General features: G+C 46.5%; 1 protein-coding gene across 5 annotated transcripts in view; it reads left to right on the forward strand.

The window, feature by feature from the left end:
- Positions 1-21,506, forward strand: part of LOC106610178 (lipopolysaccharide-responsive and beige-like anchor protein) — a 308,280-nt gene that overhangs the window by 139,233 nt on the left and 147,541 nt on the right. For all 5 annotated transcript variants that reach the window (XM_045722739.1, XM_045722741.1, XM_045722742.1 and 2 more), the window contains exon 37: positions 11,358-11,524. In XM_045722739.1, coding sequence (XP_045578695.1) covers positions 11,358-11,524 — 167 coding nt within the window. The remainder of the gene's footprint in view (positions 1-11,357; positions 11,525-21,506) is intronic.

Below are 21,506 nucleotides of genomic sequence, written 5' to 3' on the forward strand. Positions count from 1 at the left end.
TCCTCGAGCCATCAGTTTCATGGTTTCATTTTGCACCGCCACCATAAAAATAACAGCCCCAATGAAACATGCCCCAGGGGAAAACTGTTTTCCTCTCTGTCTTCAATTTATTTTAAATCAGTGTTTGTTCACCTGCTTCTCAGGTTTACTGTTGGGAGGACAGAAATAGAAACATGTTCGGGAATGACCGAGTGCATAAAGTAGGTGATTTGGTTGTGCCCTGACTGCCACACCCGTCACTGTTTTAGTTAGAAAGGATCTTACTGCTGAAACGAATTGCACCTTTTGTGTGTTTCCTGTTGACTATCACTTGGGGAACAAGAGTAGTCCTTCTCCACCCTGACAGGGGACTAGGTCCTTTGGCTGTGGCGCTCTACCACTACAGACACAGACCGTGAAGGAAGCGGCAGCCACCAGGGAAGTGAATTAGTCAATAGATAAAAACAAATTTATGTTTGCTCCCTGTCAGAGTTCATATCCACGGGAAGGATGTGATGGAGGAGCCGCGTGATTTAGACACCCTTTGCTTTGGAGACTCGTAACATATGCTCTCTCTCGCTCTCTCTCTCTCCCTCCATCCCTCTCTTTCTTTCTCTCTCTCTCTCCCCCGCCATCCCTCTTTCTCTCTCTCTCCCTCTGAATTGAGTTATCTTGGGCTTGGAGAGTAAGTTATTATAGCGGGTTGAGGGTGACAGAGATGAAGATAACTGGAGGGGGAAATCCAATTACCTTTTAGTGTTCTCTATCTAATGGGATCCTTAACGTGGAAGAGATCTGCAGATCGCATGGCCACGGCCCTCCTACTACGGGCAGAGTTTTTTTTACAGCATCCTTTCATTAAGGATGAAATGTGGTGGGTTGCGAGGCCACGAGAGCAGAGGAGGTCAGAGATACGAAAGACACGGATCATTTATTTTATCTCCCTCTTTCTGTTGCACTCTTTCTTTTTTTTAGACCCAGTCGTTGATTCTTTAAGAGTGAGGAAGACCCAGGTCTTTTCTTTTATCTTCCTCTCCTTCTTTCTCTCTCTCCAACTTTCTTTTTTTTTTATATACCCAGTCGTTGATTCATCCCCCAGCCGCTGTAATATACGACTAATTGAATTGACTCTCTCTCTAGATGCTATAAAAGCCGGGCGATCCAGCTAGCGATATCTCCGTAATTAGCGACTTAGCGTCATTGTCCCCCTCTGTCTAGCTTGTAAGGCGATCCCTCTCTTCTCCTCTCGCCTCAGAGTTAATGACATTAACATTGAGCTGATCCTCGTTATATTCCATCATGACAGCGTCGTTAGCACAACGCCCCCACACAGTGGACTGAGCTTACTCTTCCTCACAGATCACAGATCACAGCCATTGACAGAACACACACAAAGAATTGACTGCACACTTAACGTTTGAATCGCCATGGAACGGAGGGCGACACAATTTACATTTTGAAGTGAAACAGAATGAACACGTGACAGTTAAACATTTTCGCTATTTATAACACTAAAAACAAAGCCAACAGCCTATGCTTCGGTACTATAATGTAACCTGCTGTAAAGGAAAAAGCTCTGTTCTGGTCAAGAACAAACACTGCCGTTTATAGAGTGCTTGGACCAAATGTGGTTATCTTCATAGGTCTATAAACCATCTGTTTCAGTGTGAGAGAATTCCACAACAAACTGTTTCAATGTCAGAGGATAGGTCGTGACCCCAATCTTCCATAGCGTCTAGAAGAGCCCCCTGCAGGTCACCACTCTGGCTGTAGCCCGACAGGCGTCAGGTGCCACCACCTGACACATTGTTTACAACGTATCAACACACAACACTCACCGCTCTGACCGACAGTCGTCACCTGTCTTAAGGCGGTCACAGCGGTGAGTTCTAGGTGACAGCTATAGAGCTGGGAGTACAGCCATCTCACTATGGTGCTGGTGAGACCCTCTGGGTAATGACAGGGAGGCTTGTTAACGGTTGCTGGAGTCATTTATTAGTGGGATTCGTTTGGGATTCAGTAGTTTGATTCGTATATTATGACAGGATAAAGCAAGTAGATTCAACTTACCCAGCAGTGTTCTATATCTCTGTCTACCTCTACCCTCAGAGAGAGTACTTACCCAGCAGTATTCTATATCTCTGTCTACCTCTACCCTGAGAGAGAGAGAGAGAGAGAGAGAGAGAGAGAGAGAGAGAGAGAGAGAGAGAGAGAGAGAGAGAGAGAGAGAGAGAGAGAGAGAGAGAGAGAGAGAGAGAGAGAGAGAGAGAGAGAGAGAGAGAGAGAGAGAGAGAGAGAGAGAGAGAGAGAGAGAGAGAGAGAGAGAGAGAGAGAGAGAGAGAGAGAGAGAGAGAGAGAGAGAGAGAGAGAGAGAGAGAGAAACGTACCCAGCAGTATTCTATATCTCTGTCTACCTCTACCCTCAGAGAGAGAGAGAGTACTTACCCAGCAGTATTCTATATCTCTGTCTACCTCTACCCTCAGAGAGAGTACTTACCCGGCAGTATTCTATATCTCTGTCTACCTCTACCCTCAGAGAGAGTACTTACCCGGCAGTATTCTATATCTCTGTCTACCTCTACCCTCAGAGAGAGTACTTACCCGGCAGTATTCTATATCTCTGTCTACCTCTACCCTCAGAGAGAGAGAGTACTTACCCAGCAGTATTCTATATCTCTGTCTACCTCTACCCTCAGAGAGAGAGAGAGTACTTACCCAGCAGTATTCTATATCTCTGTCTACCTCTACCCTCAGAGAGAGAGTACTTACCCGGCAGTATTCTATATCTCTGTCTACCTCTACCCTCAGAGAGAGTACTTACCCAGCAGTATTCTATATCTCTGTCTACCTCTACCCTCAGAGAGAGAGAGTACTTACCCAGCAGTATTCTATATCTCTGTCTACCTCTACCCTCAGAGAGAGTACTTACCCAGCAGTATTCTATATCTCTGTCTACCTCTACCCTCAGAGAGAGAGAGTACTTACCCAGCAGTATTCTATATCTCTGTCTACCTCTACCCTCAGAGAGAGTACTTACCCAGCAGTATTCTATATCTCTGTCTACCTCTACCCTCAGAGAGAGAGTACTTACCCAGCAGTATTCTATATCTCTGTCTACCTCTACCCTCAGAGAGAGTACTTACCCAGCAGTATTCTATATCTCTGTCTACCTCTACCCTCAGAGAGAGAGAGAGTACTTACCCGGCAGTATTCTATATCTCTGTCTACCTCTACCCTCAGAGAGAGTACTTACCCGGCAGTATTCTATATCTCTGTCTACCTCTACCCTCAGAGAGAGTACTTACCCAGCAGTATTCTATATCTCTGTCTACCTCTACCCTCAGAGAGAGAGAGAGTACGTACCCAGCAGTATTCTATATCTCTGTCTACCTCTACCCTCAGAGAGAGTACTTACCCGGCAGTATTCTATATCTCTGTCTACCTCTACCCTCAGAGAGAGTACTTACCCAGCAGTATTCTATATCTCTGTCTACCTCTACCCTCAGAGAGAGAGAGAGTACTTACCCGGCAGTATTCTATATCTCTGTCTACCTCTACCCTCAGAGAGAGTACTTACCCGGCAGTATTCTATATCTCTGTCTACCTCTACCCTCAGAGAGAGTACTTACCCAGCAGTATTCTATATCTCTGTCTACCTCTACCCTCAGAGAGAGAGAGTACTTACCCAGCAGTATTCTATATCTCTGTCTACCTCTACCCTCAGAGAGAGTACTTACCCAGCAGTATTCTATATCTCTGTCTACCTCCACCCTCAGAGAGAGAGAGAGTACTTACCCGGGAGAGAGACTACTATCCCAGTGTCTGGCTCTTCTCTGTGTGTAATTAAGTCCCTTGGTTATGCCTCTTGCACCGCTCCTCACATCATTATCTTTGCCCAGCTGACCCAGAGCTGTGAATAGCACATATATGAGCACCTCCTCCCGACTCCCAAGTCCCCTTTACTACATACTAACTGACACTTTAGTCTCTGGAGTAGGACTCTTGCCTTGCCTACTATCTTTGTTATCCCATAGAGGGACATCATTTTATTGATTTCATTTTACTGAGGAGTTGGAGAGGAATTCTTGGAAAGGATAATTATGTTGTATATTATTGAATAAGGCTGTGTATTCATAAAAATAAAAATGTAGAAGAAGCAGATTCTCAAGTGCAATTGAATGTATTTTTAAGGCAGACACCAACCTGATGTGGAGTTAAATGTGGTAAATGTACAGCACTAAAAGAAGAAAGGGTATGTCCTTGGTGCATTCCTATTGTTATCTCTTCTGTTTGGAATCATCACTCTGCATCCAGACAACTAGCCGAGCGCTAGCCAGCGTTCCAGAAGAAGTGGATTATTTTTCATCTGCAGCGCCTCTGCCTTCATTTGACTATTTTTCACCCCGGAGAGGAGAGTTAACAGGTGTGATTTGTCACGTGCTGGCGTGACCTTGGAGTGCTTCTGGAGTCAGAGTGGATGGAACCTTCAGCCCAGCTTAGACTAATGGTAGCTACTGATTGGAGCGGGGCTTGACACAGCTGCTGGTTTGAGCAAGGAGGGAAGGAGGGGGGGGGGGGGAATGGGAGAGAGAGCGAGCGAGAGAAAGAGAGGAGAGGATGCCGCTGGGAGGAGAGATGAAGAGTCCTGACAACTAGGCATTGTGACCAGTCCATTAAAAACCCACAGCAGCCAGAGACGAGGGACAGGAGAGAGGGATGAGAGAGCGAGAGAAATACTTTGATAAGTGTTGCGCCTGCGTTAACCTTGATGGCCACTATCGGGACGATGCATGCCTCTGGGATCTGTTTGGCTGGATGAGATTATTTTTTCCTCAGCAGGAAAAAATCAATACTCTGCGAGCGCGGCGTGACAGGGGCATCATTTCACAATTGAAGTGGCTGTCAGACGTCGTCATTCGATGACTTTTGTTCGCCGTTGTACTTTTAAGCCTTCATTTTTCTCCTTCGTCCCCCCCCCAACTCTTTGTCTGAGTTAACCTGATGGTGTTTGATGTGGCCGTTTTAAACTTGAGGGCAAGAGATCAAGTGCAAGGGGGAATCTTCTTCAGAAACCAATTGTTTCAGCATCTCCCTTTTGTTTGGTAACTCCTCCTCCCATCGTTCTGAAAGGACTTCCTTATTCCTAGGAATATTTGCATTCCCTCTCAGAACACGACAAGGACACGCACCCCGGACGGACAGTTTCCCCACTTTAAATGAAACCCTCTGGGACGGCTTGTCGGCGGACGTGAGAAATTGGAAGAGGAGTGCGAGACAACTCGGCGATAGCCGACCCCTCTGTGTCTCTCTAGCTGGCTTCTCTACTGCACCACACAATGTCAAGACAGAGTACTCATCAAGCATTGCTTTAATAAGATCCCCACTGTTGTGTGTGTATGCGAGTGGCGTCGCCCGTTTCTCCAGCAGAACCTTGAGCGCTTTGTGATGTCATGAAACGAGCGCCTTGAAGGCTGAGACAGTGTGGCACAGAAACATTTCAAGGTCCTTGGCTCTGTCACTCACTGTAAGTGATAAACACAGGCTTTATATCTGGTAATGAGGCCTGTATCCCCACTCACACCCTCATTATACTGGTGAACCCCTCAGGCCCTGATGGGAGAGCGTGACAACTACAGCATTTAGAGGGGCTTGACAGCATATTATTCTACACACAGAAACCTATGCCATATGTTCTGGCCTTTTGAATTGCACTCATGCAGTTGAGTCGGTGGATATGTATCTGTGAAATGTGCTGGAATGCCTGACCCTCGTGTGTGTGTGTGTGTGTGTGTGTGTGTGTGTGTGTGTGTGTGTGAGGCTATTCATGTTGTCTTCTCATGTCATTATCATGATGTAATTTAGCCAGTGGTTCGGCCTGTTTCCCTTCCTTTCTAAATCACACAGACGTTTCTCTGGTTATTGACTTGAGCTTTGCGTGAATTGTCCGAGACACATCTCCATGTAATTTACTCGATTAATGCCAACCCATTATCAGTCTGTCTTCTCCGGGCACCTTTTTCCACCAGAGTAGGCGCCAGCGCCCGTCACCCTCCGACCCTGTCAGCCTGCTCATGTAATGGAAGGTGCTGCCCATGATTACACTGTCTCAAGTCGTAAGGTCTCACGTCACGCCCTACACACACACACACACACACACACACACACACACACACACACACACACACACACAGCTTCCTCACCTGCTCGCTTGCTCGCCAATAGCCTGTCTTGTGCCTTTTTACCTCTGACTTCATCATCATCTGACTTCCTCGTTTGAATCTGGCTACTAGGTAGACTAGACATTGATCCTGATGTCGGAATCTGGCTACCAGGTAGACTAGACATTGATCCTGATGTCGGAATCTGGCTACCAGGTAGACTAGACATTGATCCTGATGTCGGAATCTGGCTACCAGGTAGACTAGACATTGACCCTGATGTTTGAATCTGGCTACCAGGTAGACTAGACATGGATCCTGATGTCGGAATCTGGCTACCAGGTAGACTAGACATTGATCCTGATGTTTGAATCTGGCTACCAGGTAGACTAGACATTGATCCTGATGTCGGAATCTGGCTACCAGGTAGACTAGACATTGATCCTGATGTCGGAATCTGGCTACCAGGTAGACTAGACATTGATTCTGATGTCTGAATCTGGCTACCAGGTAGACTAGACATTGACCCTGATGTCTGAATCTGGCTACCAGGTAGACTAGACATTGATCCTGATGTTTGAATCTGGCTACCAGGTAGACTAGACATAGATCCTGATGTCGGAATCTGGCTACCAGGTAGACTAGACATGGATCCTGATGTCGGAATCTGGCTACCAGGTAGACTAGACATTGATCCTGATGTCGGAATCTGGCTACCAGGTAGACTAGACATTGATCCTGATGTCTGAATCTGGCTACCAGGTAGACTAGACATGGATCCTGATGTCGGAATCTGGCTACCAGGTAGACTAGACATTGATCCTGATGTCGGAATCTGGCTACCAGGTAGACTAGACATTGATCCTGATGTCGGAATCTGGCTACCAGGTAGACTAGACATTGATCCTGATGTCTGAATCTGGCTACCAGGTAGACTAGACATTGATCCTGATGTCGGAATCTGGCTACCAGGTAGACTAGACATTGATTCTGATGTCTGAATCTGGCTACCAGGTAGACTAGACATTGATCCTGATGTTTGAATCTGGCTACCAGGTAGACTAGACATTGATCCTGATGTCGGAATCTGGCTACCAGGTAGACTAGACATGGATCCTGATGTCGGAATCTGGCTACCAGGTAGACTAGACATGGATCCTGATGTCGGAATCTGGCTACCAGGTAGACTAGACATGGATCCTGATGTCGGAATCTGGCTACCAGGTAGACTAGACATGGATCCTGATGTCGGAATCTGGCTACCAGGTAGACTAGACATTGATTCTGATGTCTGAATCTGGCTACCAGGTAGACTAGACATTGACCCTGATGTTTGTATCTGGCTACCAGGTAGACTAGACATGGATCCTGATGTCTGAATCTGGCTACCAGGTAGACTAGACATTGACCCTGATGTCTGAATCTGGCTACCAGGTAGACTAGACATTGACCCTGATGTTTGAATCTGGCTACCAGGTAGACTAGACATTGATCCTGATGTCTGAATCTGGCTACCAGGTAGACTAGACATTGATCCTGATGTCGGAATCTGGCTACCAGGTAGACTAGACATTGATCCTGATGTCGGAATCTGGCTACCAGGTAGACTAGACATTGACCCTGATCTTTGAATCTGGCTACCAGGTAGACTAGACATTGATCCTGATGTCGGAATCTGGCTACCAGGTAGACTAGACATTGATCCTGATGTCGGAATCTGGCTACCAGGTAGACTAGACATTGATCCTGATGTCGGAATCTGGCTACCAGGTAGACTAGACATTGACCCTGATGTTTGAATCTGGCTACCAAGTAGACTAGACATTGATCCTGAGGTTTGAATCTGGCTACCAGGTAGACTAGACATTGATCCTGATGTCGGAATCTGGCTACCAGGTAGACTAGACATAGATCCTGATGTTTGAATCTGGCTACCAGGTAGACTAGACATGGATCCTGATGTTTGAATCTGGCTACCAGGTAGACTAGACATTGATCCTGATGTTTGAATCTGGCTACCAGGTAGACTAGACATTGATCCTGATGTCGGAATCTGGCTACCAGGTAGACTAGACATTGATCCTGATGTTTGAATCTGGCTACCAGGTAGACTAGACATTGATCCTGATGTTTGAATCTGGCTACCAGGTAGACTAGACATTGATCCTGATGTCTGAATCTGGCTACCAGGTAGACTAGACATTGACCCTGATGTCTGAATCTGGCTACCAGGTAGACTAGACATTGATTCTGATGTCTGAATCTGGCTACCAGGTAGACTAGACATAGATCCTGATGTCGGAATCTGGCTACCAGGTAGACTAGACATGGATCCTGATGTTTGAATCTGGCTACCAGGTAGACTAGACATTGATCCTGATGTCGGAATCTGGCTACCAGGTAGACTAGACATTGATCCTGATGTCTGAATCTGGCTACCAGGTAGACTAGACATTGACCCTGATGTCTGAATCTGGCTACCAGGTAGACTAGACATTGACCCTGATGTCTGAATCTGGCTACCAGGTAGACTAGACATTGATCCTGATGTCTGAATCTGGCTACCAGGTAGACTAGACATTGATCCTGATGTTTGAATCTGGCTACCAGGTAGACTAGACATTGACCCTGATGTCTGAATCTGGCTACCAGGTAGACTAGACATTGATCCTGATGTCTGAATCTGGCTACCAGGTAGACTAGACATTGATCCTGATGTTTGAATCTGGCTACCAGGTAGACTAGACATTGATCCTGATGTTTGAATCTGGCTACCAGGTAGACTAGACATTGATCCTGATGTCTGAATCTGGCTACCAGGTAGACTAGACATTGACCCTGATGTTTGAATCTGGCTACCAGGTAGACTAGACATTGATCCTGATGTCTGAATCTGGCTACCAGGTAGACTAGACATTGATCCTGATGTCTGAATCTGGCTACCAGGTAGACTAGACATTGATCCTGATGTCTGAATCTGGCTACCAGGTAGACTAGACATTGATCCTGATGTCTGAATCTGGCTACCAGGTAGACTAGACATTGATCCTGATGTCTGAATCTGGCTACCAGGTAGACTAGACATTGATCCTGATGTCTGAATCTCTTTTTTCGTCTCAGTCAGTTTCAGGATAGACCCTTTATGTGCCGTTTCCACTGAGGTAAAGGGGGCCCCCTCTGGTTGCAAATGGCACTAGGCCGTTTATGCTATTTTACTATTCCCCCCCGCTCCCTTTGAAATTAGCAGAGGGGTGATGTGTTTAAAAAGTGTTCCCTGACTCACTCAGTGTCCTTTGTTCTGTCAGCCTATTGGAAGCGTAGAGGATGGAGGTAGGTTATTATGTAGGCATCTAGAGCTAGCAGGCTGAGTATGTAAGAACCAACACGACTCTAGTAGTCTAATATCCTCTATGTATGACGATTTCAGAGCAGTGGAACGACCCCCAGAATCTACACTCTGACATGTCTTTTCCACATCGTTTTACCCCGAAATGGAGGCCTTGTATTAATGGGTCTGTTATGTGTTCAGCTGTTTGCTTGTTATTTCAGTGGGGAGTCGCTCAGTGAAACTACTTCCCCTCGCCGCCAGGCCCGTTAGAAAAGCACACGTCACTATGGGGGACTAGGTGTTTTGGTCCGCGGTGAATGACCAGCGTGTTTACGATGATGTGTTTGAACTGCAGCGCTGCTGATTAGTGACGCAGAAGTCACACGTCAAGACAGGCTGGAAGGAACGTTTCTTGTTCCGTCCCGTCGTAAAGTATAGACGCGCTGTCGTCTGTTCCAGGGGGCTAACATATGTTTCAAACATTCAGTACCATTCCCTCTCCCTATACTCCCTTAACAACTCTTCTTCCTTTCAACACGCACGCACACACACACACACACACACACACACACACACACACACACACACACACACACACACACACACACACACGTCATGCTTTAAGGTCAAGGACCACTCTAATGCTCCACAAAGAGACGTAGATTGATAATTAGGGCCCAATAGCCTTCCAGAACGTGATCCAGACCTATAGATTTCCTGTCAGGTATGAAAAGTCACCGTTCCAATTGGAGAGGAGGACCAATCATTATCAAGCACTTTAGTGTGTTTACTGGTTGCTAAGGTTACTGGTGAGGCAGGTTGCATTTGTACGGCTATGGATCTAAGGCTGGGGATGTATGTGTGTGTTCTCCACCAATGGGCTGCCTTTTAGGTTCATTTCATTTGAGCATTGGGAATTGCATTAAATCATGTAGCATTGGGAATTGCATTAAATCATATAGCATTGGGAATTGCATTAAATCATGTAGCATTGGGAATTGCATTAAATCATGTAGCATTGGGAATTGCATTAAATCATGTAGCATTGGGAATTGCATTAAATCATGTAGCATTGGGAATTGCATTAAATCATGTAGCATTGGGAATTGCATTAAGAGTTGCTGGTATTGATGCTGTAACCTTTCAGTATCCAACGGATGCACTGAAATCACAGTAATATGGCCATGATTTTTGCCTGAGGTACTGTACATGATAGTAACATGTATTCCTCATTTCTTTGTTGCTTGTATTTCTACACTACATGGCTAACGGCTGTTAGAAGTATGCAGTGTACTCAAATGTTTTCAGTCGGTTATATGACTTTATTTTACAGTTTAACTCTGCTTCATATTTTGCTCAGTTTATCTTAGCATTTCAAGTCTGGCTGTTTTTGTTCCTCAGTATAGGTGTTATTGTATATACCATCTACTCTGAGTTCAAAGGCCATTTCTGATAACACATTCAGACAGAGAAAACAACCTCTGTTTTGTGATTCGGAGCCCGGGAGGCATTAGTAACTATAATGTCCGCTGTTATTAATCAAGGTGACATAAGGGCCAGAAAATGACCCCAGATTTTCATTTTGTTTTACTCAAGGTAGCGTTTCTACACACACACAGCTGCTAGAGTCTTATATTGTGTCGTTTTACATGGTGTGTAGTAGCCTATACCATTTTTCCCAGAATACATGCTAGTTCCATACATACAATATGAAGTTGCATACTATGTGTATGCCAGTATTCTCTTCAGAATGCATACCTCCTGGGTTTCTCTTTAAATGTACTATAAAGACTTTTTATTGAGCACTGCACATACAATTCATTTGTAATGATGCTTACGTCATTGTGTTTTTGACAGAAAAGTTAACCTGTTGTTTTGTCTTTGACCCCCAGTCCCACTGTGCCCAGTACTCGGCTGAGAAGCGTGATGAGGAGAGGATGTGCGACCACCTGATCCGAGCGGCCAAGTACCGCGACCACGTGACAGCCACCCAGCTCATCCAGAAGATAGTCAACATCCTGACGGACAAACACGGTGCCTGGGGAAGCTCTGCCTTCAGGTAAAAGTCTACGTAGTTCTACATCTACAATCTAGAGCAGGGGTTCTCCAACTCTGTTCCCGGAGCTCTATTGGGGGTGCAGGCTTGCGTTCCGGCCCGGCACTAACACACCTCACTCAACTAATCAAATGATCTGTTTTTTGGTGTTCAGTATAGATAGCCTTCATCAGGTTCCACTCAGCACCATCACATGTTCAGTCTAAAGTACTGCGGCTCTGTTCCATTTTTCCATTTTCCATTTTAGTCATTTAGCAGACGCTCTTATCCAGAGCGACTTACAGTAGTGAATGCATACATTTCATACATTTTTTTTTTTTGTACTGGCCCCCCGTGGGAATCGAACCCACAACCCTGGTGTTGCAAACACCATGCTCTACCAACTGAGCCACAGGGATGTTCCAGTCTCCATACTAACATACCAATTCAAATGAAGCAATGTATTGGGGAAATGGTCCGATTTTGCAATTGTTTTCCCAGTGTCCAAACTTCCTGTCAAAAATGGACATAATAAGAACATTGAGCATTGGTGATGGTAAAAACGAGGATACACCTGCCTTTTAAATGAGCCGTAGCTTTCCTTAGAGTACAGCACATCCATTAAGACCACTGTAATGACTGTATTCTCCCTCCTGGGAGTTAGTGATTGAGTTAGGTCTGCACCGGTGCAAACGCCGAGGTATGGGATGCATGATCCATTGACTTTGGACAGAGATGAAAGAGATTAAAACTATAGAAAAGCTTAGAAAGCTCAATGTTGGTTTCAACAAAACAGGCCAGTTAGAAGTCAATGGGGGTTTTCCCTAATGATGGCCTGTGCTGTTTGTGTGCTGGCAGGTTGGGTACAGTATATCATGGTTGAACAGTCAGCCTGCTGTTGGTCGGTTGGTTCCCTCTTGTTAGTCTGAATTGACTCTCCTGAGACTCGTCTGTGTGTGAGCTCAGTTTGCGGTTGCTCTTACACCAGGGGCTCGCTCTCTCTCTCTCTCTCTCTCTTTCCTTTCCTTTCCCCACATTTTTTTATATTTTGTTCTCTGGTCTCTTAGATTTTTGCCTCCCATGAGTATCTTTCTCTCCCTATCTTTCGCTCTCCTTCTCTTCTTTCTCTCCTTCTCTATCCTCTCCTTCTCTATGCTTTTCTTAGCGACCCCAGTGATGTTATGGACAGGCAATATTATATTACACACCCCTCTCTCTCTCTCTCCTTCTCTCTCTCCTTCTCTCTCTCTCCCTTCTCTCTCTCTCCTTCTCTCTCTCTCTCCTTCTCTCTCTCTCCTTCTCTCTCTCTCCTTCTCTCTCTCTCCTTCTCTCCTTCTCTCTCTCCTTCTCTCTCTCTCTCTCCTTCTCTCTCTCTCTCTCCTTCTCTCTCTCTCCTTCTCTCTCTCTCTCCTTCTCTCTCTCTCCTTCTCTCTCTCTCTCCTTCTCTCTCTCTCTCCTTCTCTCTCTCTCTCCTTCTCTCTCTCTCTCCTTCTCTCTCTCTCTCCTTCTCTCTCTCTCTCCTTCTCTCTCTCTCCTTCTCTCTCTCTCTTCTCTCTCTCTCTCTTTCTCTCTCTCTCTCTCTCTCTCTCTCTCTCTCTCTCTGTGTATATTCACACAACAAGGCCAAGCTATTTGCTATGCACCTCCGCAGCCCAGAGAGACTCTCCCTTCCCCATTACCGTGCCTTTCTTTCATTGTGTTATTGTGCTGCTACAGTATTGATGGTTTTCCTAATGGCTGCCGATGGGCCAGGCTGGGAGCAGGGAGCCGCTGGCACCGGGCCTGGGAGCCGGGCCCAAGCTTTTAATAAATCACAATCAGACCTGTGCCATTGCATCAATATTTTTGGTCAATTACCGAGAAGGTCAGGTGGTGCAGCTCTGCGACGGGGACCCCATGCAGGCAGCAGTGTGTGGGGGGAGGGGAGCTAGTGCCACAGAAAACACAGAGAAGGGGGCAATGGATACGATACAGACTGTTCACACACAGTCACACGCACAAGGACACGACATAGAGAGACGGACACGCACGCATGCACACAGACTAAAACATGTGGGTGCTGCAACATTACAGCAAACAAGTGAGGGAGGGAGAGAACACCTTTTCTATCAGCAGTGGTGAAAATGAAATCTGGGAGCAACAAAGGGTACACGCCGCCATGATTACGACCTTTGTCGAGAGGTGGAAAATTCACAAGCTCCTATAAAGGCGTATTCCCTAAAGTTTCTATTCAATAAAGGGGCCGAAAATGAAAATATTATTTTTCTCTCAGAACAGGCTGATGGGAATTGTTGTTTTCCTCACGGCAGGCATCTAATATCATCTGACACGCCGTGACCAGCCTGAATGCAATTTGTGTCTTAATATCCAGCTTACACCAGCCCTGGCCCCTGGAGACGTGAGGTGTTAGGTGGTTTTCTCTCTCTCTCTCTCTCTCTCTCTCTCTCTCTCTCTCTCTCTCTCTCTCTCTCTCTCTCTCTCTCTCTCTCTCTCTCTCTCTCTCTCTCTCTCTCTCTCTCTCTCTCTCTCACTCCTTTATTCATCCACCTCTCTCTCCATTGTACTGGAATATCTAGGGAGGTCTCCCTCCAACAAAGGGAAGTAACTCTTATTTTCTGTTCTGAGATCTGCCCTTGGCCGTCATTGGTGTACACACACACGCACGCACACACACACACCTCGTCATTACGTGGACTGAGGGACAGGACAGACAGACAGGGAACGCTACCTGCTCATCTTTACATTACAGTCACATCCTCTGGAGACTCTGGTGTACCACACGCCAGCACTCTGATCCAAAACCACAGACAACGTGAATAACCAGCTCTGAGGTGGCCACAGATGAAGCGACTGGCAGCACTCATTTTATTCCTCACTTTTTTTTCTGGAGCGAGTGAGCGGCCCGACAGAGCATCTAGGCAGCGTTGGTGTTTATTTGGGTCAGGAGACAAGTCATCTTTCATTTATATGACACCCGGCAAAGTGGCCGGACAGAGAGAGGGAGAGAGATGAGGACGGGGAGAGAGAGCGATGAGGGGTAGATGATGGAGAACGGTTGAGCAGTGTCTCGGAGGACACACTCCCCTTTCCTCAACGCCCTCCTTCATTACATCCTAATAAGCTGGCTAATGTACCATGGAAATTCACTCTGGATGCTGGGGAGGTGGGAGAAGGGAGAGCAGGGATAGGAAGAGAAGGTATAGGAGAGAGAAGCGATAGGCGAGAAGGCAGGGGAGAGAAGGGAGAAATGACAAGAGAAGGTACTGCAGCTGCCGTGTACAGTGTGGGAGGGGAGAGAGAGTACAAGTTCAGATTTAGAGTAGTAGTTAGTGTTGTGTTTTGTGCCAAATGTGTAACATGGTGATGATTATTGCATTTGGGGATGTTTGAAGGTGCACCACCTCTGTTTCTCCTCCACTTAATCGCCCTCTTCCTCCTCTCCCTTTCCCCTCTATCTCTCTCAAACTCTCTCTCTTCCTTTCTCTCTCTCCCCCTTTCTCTTTTAATTAGTTCTCCCTCCCTTTAAGCAGCTCACCCTTCTGCTCCGCCGCTCCACCGTGTTGTAATGGAACAGCCGTAGGCTAGAGCCTTCTCAGCCGTAGGACATCCATCTTTGTTGTGTGTCACGCTCTCTCGCCGCCCGGCAAAAAAATATATCTTGGTGATGCGCACTCCAATTTTTCTTCAGTAAATCAAATCTTCCCTTCCTTCAGAAAGATGAATGCTCCGAGGTTGGGGTGTTACAGAAAAAAATCAATTCTGGCAAAATTGAAACAGTATGCCTCTGCATCGATCCGGCCTTGTGAGATGGAAACTAACAGCTTTGTAACTGTTCCCAGGACAGTTAGCTGACCTGTAATGGACAAACTATCAATATTAGCGTTACTGTTTTATCTTGTAGTGTGTCATTGCTCCACCAGAACCATCAGGGTGAAATAGAATTCTGGGCTTTACTCTGACAGAGAGATGGGGTTGATGGTGTTCTCTCATCTACTAACTCTATATGGGGACAATCGACCAGTTTCCTTTGTGTACAACACACAATAGCCATTGTGCTATTGTTGAACCTGAGAAGGGGATTTGTTACCCATCTAAGAAAGATTGATCCAGTTTTATTATTTTGTGGAATTTTGTAAATGGTGTTTTCACAATTCATTTTTTTATTTTATTATTGAGCTCTGGCCGATTAGTATATTATTAGGGAAAAGAGTGCAATTTGGAATGCACCCTGAGTCTCACTGTTCGTAGCATACAACTTAACACACTCCTCCAAAGTGAATCTGTAGCACGCATCCTGCAGAAACAAAGGACCTGTATTCACTCCGCTAACCCCTGCTCTTCTCCAGCCCAGCAGCAGACACACACACACATGCATACTTACCTCTGTCTTGCATTGTCTACCAGTCATAAAATGAATAAATAATAACCTTGGCATTTGCCAACAGACTAATTTCAGCCAATCATCAGTCCTTGATTACACACGCACACACAGAGAGACACACACACACTCAAACACTACACACATTGAGCCTCCTTCATTGACAGGAAAAATAGGTCACAATTCCAATGGCAACATATATAACCTATAGCTGATTGACTTGCTCTACATACACTATGATACATTTACCAGGTCTGTCCAGCTGCATCGTTGCTTCATATTGAGTGTTAATGGGACGTACAGTGCAGCTGGGCTGAGATTGTTTAAGGGATAACTGAATGAGGAAGTTGGGACACTTGCCTGTCAATGAGGATTGTTACAATCAGGACCTAGAGCATCAATGTTTATCCCAGGATGTCTGGGAAGACACACACACACACACACACACACACACACACACACACACACACACACACACACACACACACACACACACACACACACACACACACACACACGATGAGTCATCTGTAATGGTTGCCTGGAGAAGGTTCAGAGCATGTTCTCAAGTGCCTGTTTGTGTTCTGTAAAACTCCGAGGCCCTCGGTCCTATCTGCTGATCAGTTTCCCATAGCAGAGTTCAGGGACTAGAATAAACACCAGGCCAGGATTTGAAATGTACCCTAATCCTGATACCTATCTTTTGTATATGTTTCATAATCCATAGCAGTACATCATTGTTGTCAAGGCTGGCAAAAAGCTGGACGTTCTATTGAATTAGTTTGAATAAAATATCACGGTAGGATTATAATCTGTGTGAAAAAGTTGATTTAGGAAATGTTATGGTGATTTGTATCAGGGCGGTAGGCCAATAAGACAATGACCTTTTTAGCACTTAAGTGCTTTTGTTATGCCTTACAATTTAATTACGCGGTCACAGTGAAACAACATGCTCTGAGACCTACCACTATATTTCCAGTTTGTTAGCCTCTTTAGCTGCGGTAACTTCAATGGTGTTAATGTTTTTTGCTTTGCTTATAAACACTGTAGGGCCTGTGATACAAACATGCGTGCTGACCCAGACCCAGCATGCCGTGCAGAGCTAGCACAGCTGTCGGACAACAGCGCTACTCTACAACATCCGCCTTCCGTTCTCTCTCCTAGATGAATTGATCGTTGTTTTCTTTAGGCTTAGCTCTGTCCGAGGCCTACTCCAAAATCAATTAGCCTACCTGGAAAGTTAGAGTTGAGCTGGCGAAGCTACTGCCCCGGATATCCATCTGCAGTCGGTTTTAAGCCGTAAACAGTTTTTACTGTAAACAACGAGGGTTTCGAAGAAAGCCGAGATGTCATTGATGCTCATCTTTAGTAAATGAGACGGTCGCTATCGGGAGGGGAAATCTGTAGCGTCGAGCCTTAAACGGATTTAAAGTGAAACCCTCGGCCTCGTTCATCACGCCACGCGTGTCTGGGATTATTATATATTATTTTCAATGTGGTGACATGTAGGAGGAGGGATGTTCTCCAAATCTCCAGAGAGGAGCATGTTAAAGTTTGACAGGCCAACATTCCATACATGATATAAAATGATGTGTATCTGTTCTGCATGGCCATACCGTGCAGGCGAGATGTCAAGGGTTATGGATAGGAATTAGAATATGCCCTAATGATAACATTTGCTTCTAACTGTGTTTACAGTACAGTGGCTGGGCTTGTAAGAAATAGTAACAACATGTCATGGTGGAACATATTAACGGTTGATGCTGTCCATATGTTACTTACCATGGACGGCTAACGGTTAAACAAGCCTCATCGCAGGATCGAGGAATGAAACTAATGCTCTCACTCTTTAGGGATCAAAGGTTTAAGGGATTTAGTCCAGGATAATGTGGCTATTAGTTTTCTTCTGAGACAGGTATTTAGGAGTGATTTGGGTGAATTCAATCTTCAGTGTTTAGTGTAGAAAACAGTTTATTTTGCAGGTGTGTCTCCTGAAGCACACTGATCTTACCTCCTCTCCCTCTCCATCCTCCTCTCCATCTCCATCCTCCTCTCATCCTCCTCTCCATCTCCATCCTCCTCTCCATCCTCCTCTCCCTCCCCATCCTCCTCTCCATCCTCCTCTCCCTCTCCAACCTCCTCTCCATCCTCCTCTCCCTCTCCATTCTCCTCTCCATCCTCCTCTCCATCCTCCTCTCCCTCTCCATCCTCCTCTCCATCCTCCTCTCCATCCTCCTCTCCATCCTCCTCTCCATCCTCCTCTCCATCCTCCTCTCATCCTCCTCTCATCCTCCTCTCCCTCTCCATCCTCCTCTCCCTCTCCATCCTCCTCTCCCTCTCCATCCTCCTCTCCCTCTCCATCCTCCTCTCCCTCTCCATCCTCCTCTCCCTCTCCATACTCCTCTCCAAACTCCTCTCCAAACTCCTCTCCATCCTCCTCTCATCCTCCTCTCATCCTCCTCTCCATCCTCCCTCTCCATCCTCCCTCTCCATCCTCCCTCTCCATCCTCCTCTCCATCCTCCTCTCCATCCTCCTCTCCCTCCTCCTCTCCATCCTCCTCTCCATCCTCCTCTCCCTCTCCATCCTCTCCATCCTCCTCTCCATCCTCTCCATCCTCCTCTCCCTCCTCCTCTCCCTCCTCCTCTCCATCCTCCTCTCCCTCTCCATCCTCCTCTCAATCCTCCATCCTCCTCTCCCTCTCATCCTCCTCTCCCTCTCATCCTCCTCTCCCTCTCATCCTCCTCTCCCTCTCCATCCTCCTCTCCCTCTCCATCCTCCTCTCCCTCTCCATCCCCCTCTCCATCCCCCTCTCCATCCTCCTCTCCCTCTCCATCCCCCTCTCCATCCTCCTCTCCCTCTCCATCTCCCTCTCATCCTCCTCTCCCTCTCATCCTCCTCTCCCTCTCCATCCTCCTCTCCCTCTCCATCCTCCTCTCCCTCTCATCCTCCTCTCTCTCTCCATCCTCCTCTCCCTCTCATCCTCCTCTCCCTCTCATCCTCCTCTCCCTCTCATCCTCCTCTCCCTCTCATCCTCCTCTCCCTCTCATCCTCCTCTCCCTCTCCATCCTCCTCTCCCTCTCCATCCTCCTCTCCCTCTCCATCCTCCTCTCCATCCTCCTCTCCAGCCTCCTCTCCCTCTCCATCCTCCTCTCCATCCTCCTCTCCCTCTCCATCCTCCTCTCCCTCTCCCCCTCCTCTCCCTCTCCATCCTCCTCTCCCTCTCATCCTCCTCCTCCCTCTCCATCCTCCTCTCCCTCTCCATCCTCTCATCTCTCACATCTCCCTCCCCCTCTCATCCTCCTCTCCTTCCTCCTCTCACTCCCCCTCCCTCCTTATTCCTCCTCCTCTCCCTCCTTCTTATTCCCTCTTATTCTTCTTCCTCTCCCACCTCTTATTCCTCCTCCTCTGCCTGCTCATCTCCCTCCTCTTATTCCTCATCTTCTTACGCCTCTTCTTCCTCCTCCTCTTCCTCCTCAGCTCTGTAATGAATCCCTGTTATACAGTGTGAATCCCCTCTCTTCCTTCCTCCCTCTCCAGAAAGACCTATTACATCCCACCGTCTACCGCCTCAGAGCTCAGCCTCCTCTATGTAGTGTGACAACTCTCCAGATTTATCCGTTCCATATACCCTTAAGAAAGTATATGGCCTTGGCCCAGCAAGGTCCTGATTAGAGGGCCCTGATCAATATCTCAATAAAAAGCCATTGGGGAAGTTTTTACCTTCTTTTTTCCCCCCTCTCCCTTCTCCCAGGATGCAATATCTGGGGAGTATCGATTGTTCAGGGTTCAGTAGTTAGTTAGTTATCTCCTTTGACTAACCCCATGGCGCTGTGCGTGTCACCCCCTCTCCTGGGGCTCGTGATAGATCACTGCTCTCCCAGCCACTGTAATTACACTCAGGCCACAGCTGGTCATTTATTTCCACACTTTCACCATTTACCAAAAAATCGGCTTTTTATCTTTGGGATCCAGCGGCTTTGTTCTGCAGCGAAAGCAGAAAAGGGCACATGAAATACTGGCGTGATGTTACAGAGAATGGAGGGAGATGGAGGGAGATGGAGGGGGATGGAGGGGATGGAGGGGATGGAGGGGGATGGAGGGGGGATCCATCCTTTACTCAGGGACCTTCAGTTTTTATTCTTTCTCTGGATTTACTTTGATCTTCGTCTTTCTCTCCTTCTCTCGCTCCAGACCAGCGCCACCTATTGCAGAGCTGGTAATGGTGAGGGAGTCTAAAATGTTTGAAATAATGTAACTATTACATAATTTTTCTCCTACTTTCATTATTTGTATTTATTGAACCTTTATTTTTGATCAGGGAGTCATTAAGGCCAGCAGTGGCTCTTTAAAAATGTATGAGTAGCAGCAGTATTCATGTAGTTGTTTTCCACCATATCAACCCAGTCCACTGACAAAGTATCCATCCACTACCTTGGTAACCACAGGGTGATCACCCAGCACCATCAAGCCTCAACCCCCCCCCCCATCCTTCCCTCTGGGTCTCTCACACTCTCTCTCTCTCTCTCCTCCAAGCCCATGAAGTGCAGCACTTGACATGATTAGGCGGCATGCACGCAGCCATTGTACCATAAGTGCTGTATAATGGGCATTGCTGTGTGATGGAGAGAGAGAAGGAGAGCCTCATGAATACACCAGACAGCCGTGCTAGATGAGCCTGTCACAGCCCAGCATCACACTAACACATTGAGAGGAGGGCACGATGCACAGCCCAGCATCACACTAACACATTGAGAGGAGGGGACGACGCTAGATTAGAATACAGAGAGGGTAGGGGACATCACTGTGTCTTGTGTCTGTCACCCAGCCATGTCCGCCTCAAAACCCTGGGAAATGGATTAACTGGGAAATTCTATTATAATAATCAGTGGCGACCCCTGTTTTGAGACCCACATTTTTTGCAAAAAATAAAAGTCTAAATCTAAGGGTAGAGCTCGAAAATTCATGCCTATTGGGTGCTGCCATAGTTACATTGAAGGGCCCATCCAAGAAGGCTCAAGGTCATTGGCCACAGATAAAATGATGTCAAATCACATTATATCTACAGTAGCTTTGATTGGACTGATCATGTCAACATCATACTTTCAAAATCTTAGCTAGCAGTCATCATGAATCAAGTCGACAACCTACTGGTAAATCCTTTTTAATCCTTGTCATATGAAGAGAAATAATGAAGAGAAATTATAGATAAAACGTATCGGTGCTCATCGGCCATTGGACATGGACATTGCACAACAACTTGGAAATCGCAAATTCAACAATGAGTGGTTTGGAAGGAATCAGTGGCTAACTGCAAGCATTGCAAAGCAAACATTAGCCTGCTATTCAGTGGAGTGGCTGTGTGGTCCCAAGTCTAAGATTAAGGGTCTCTTTTCCTAGTTTAAAATGATAAACATTTAACATTGGCCATGCTGTCAATGAAGCATGATTTGTGCCGCACTTAAAACAACTGTTAACTCTGAATATTTTCAAGACAACTGGGAACTCGGGAAAAACTCTGAATTGTAAATCGGGAACTCGGGCCTCTTTCTAGAGCTATGACCTGAAGATCACTGACGTCATCATGATTCAACGTTTTTTTTCCTGAGTTCCCAGTTGTCTTGAAAGCA

This window comes from Salmo salar, chromosome ssa08 (genome assembly GCF_905237065.1).
Source record: "Salmo salar chromosome ssa08, Ssal_v3.1, whole genome shotgun sequence".
NCBI lineage: Eukaryota > Metazoa > Chordata > Actinopteri > Salmoniformes > Salmonidae > Salmo > Salmo salar.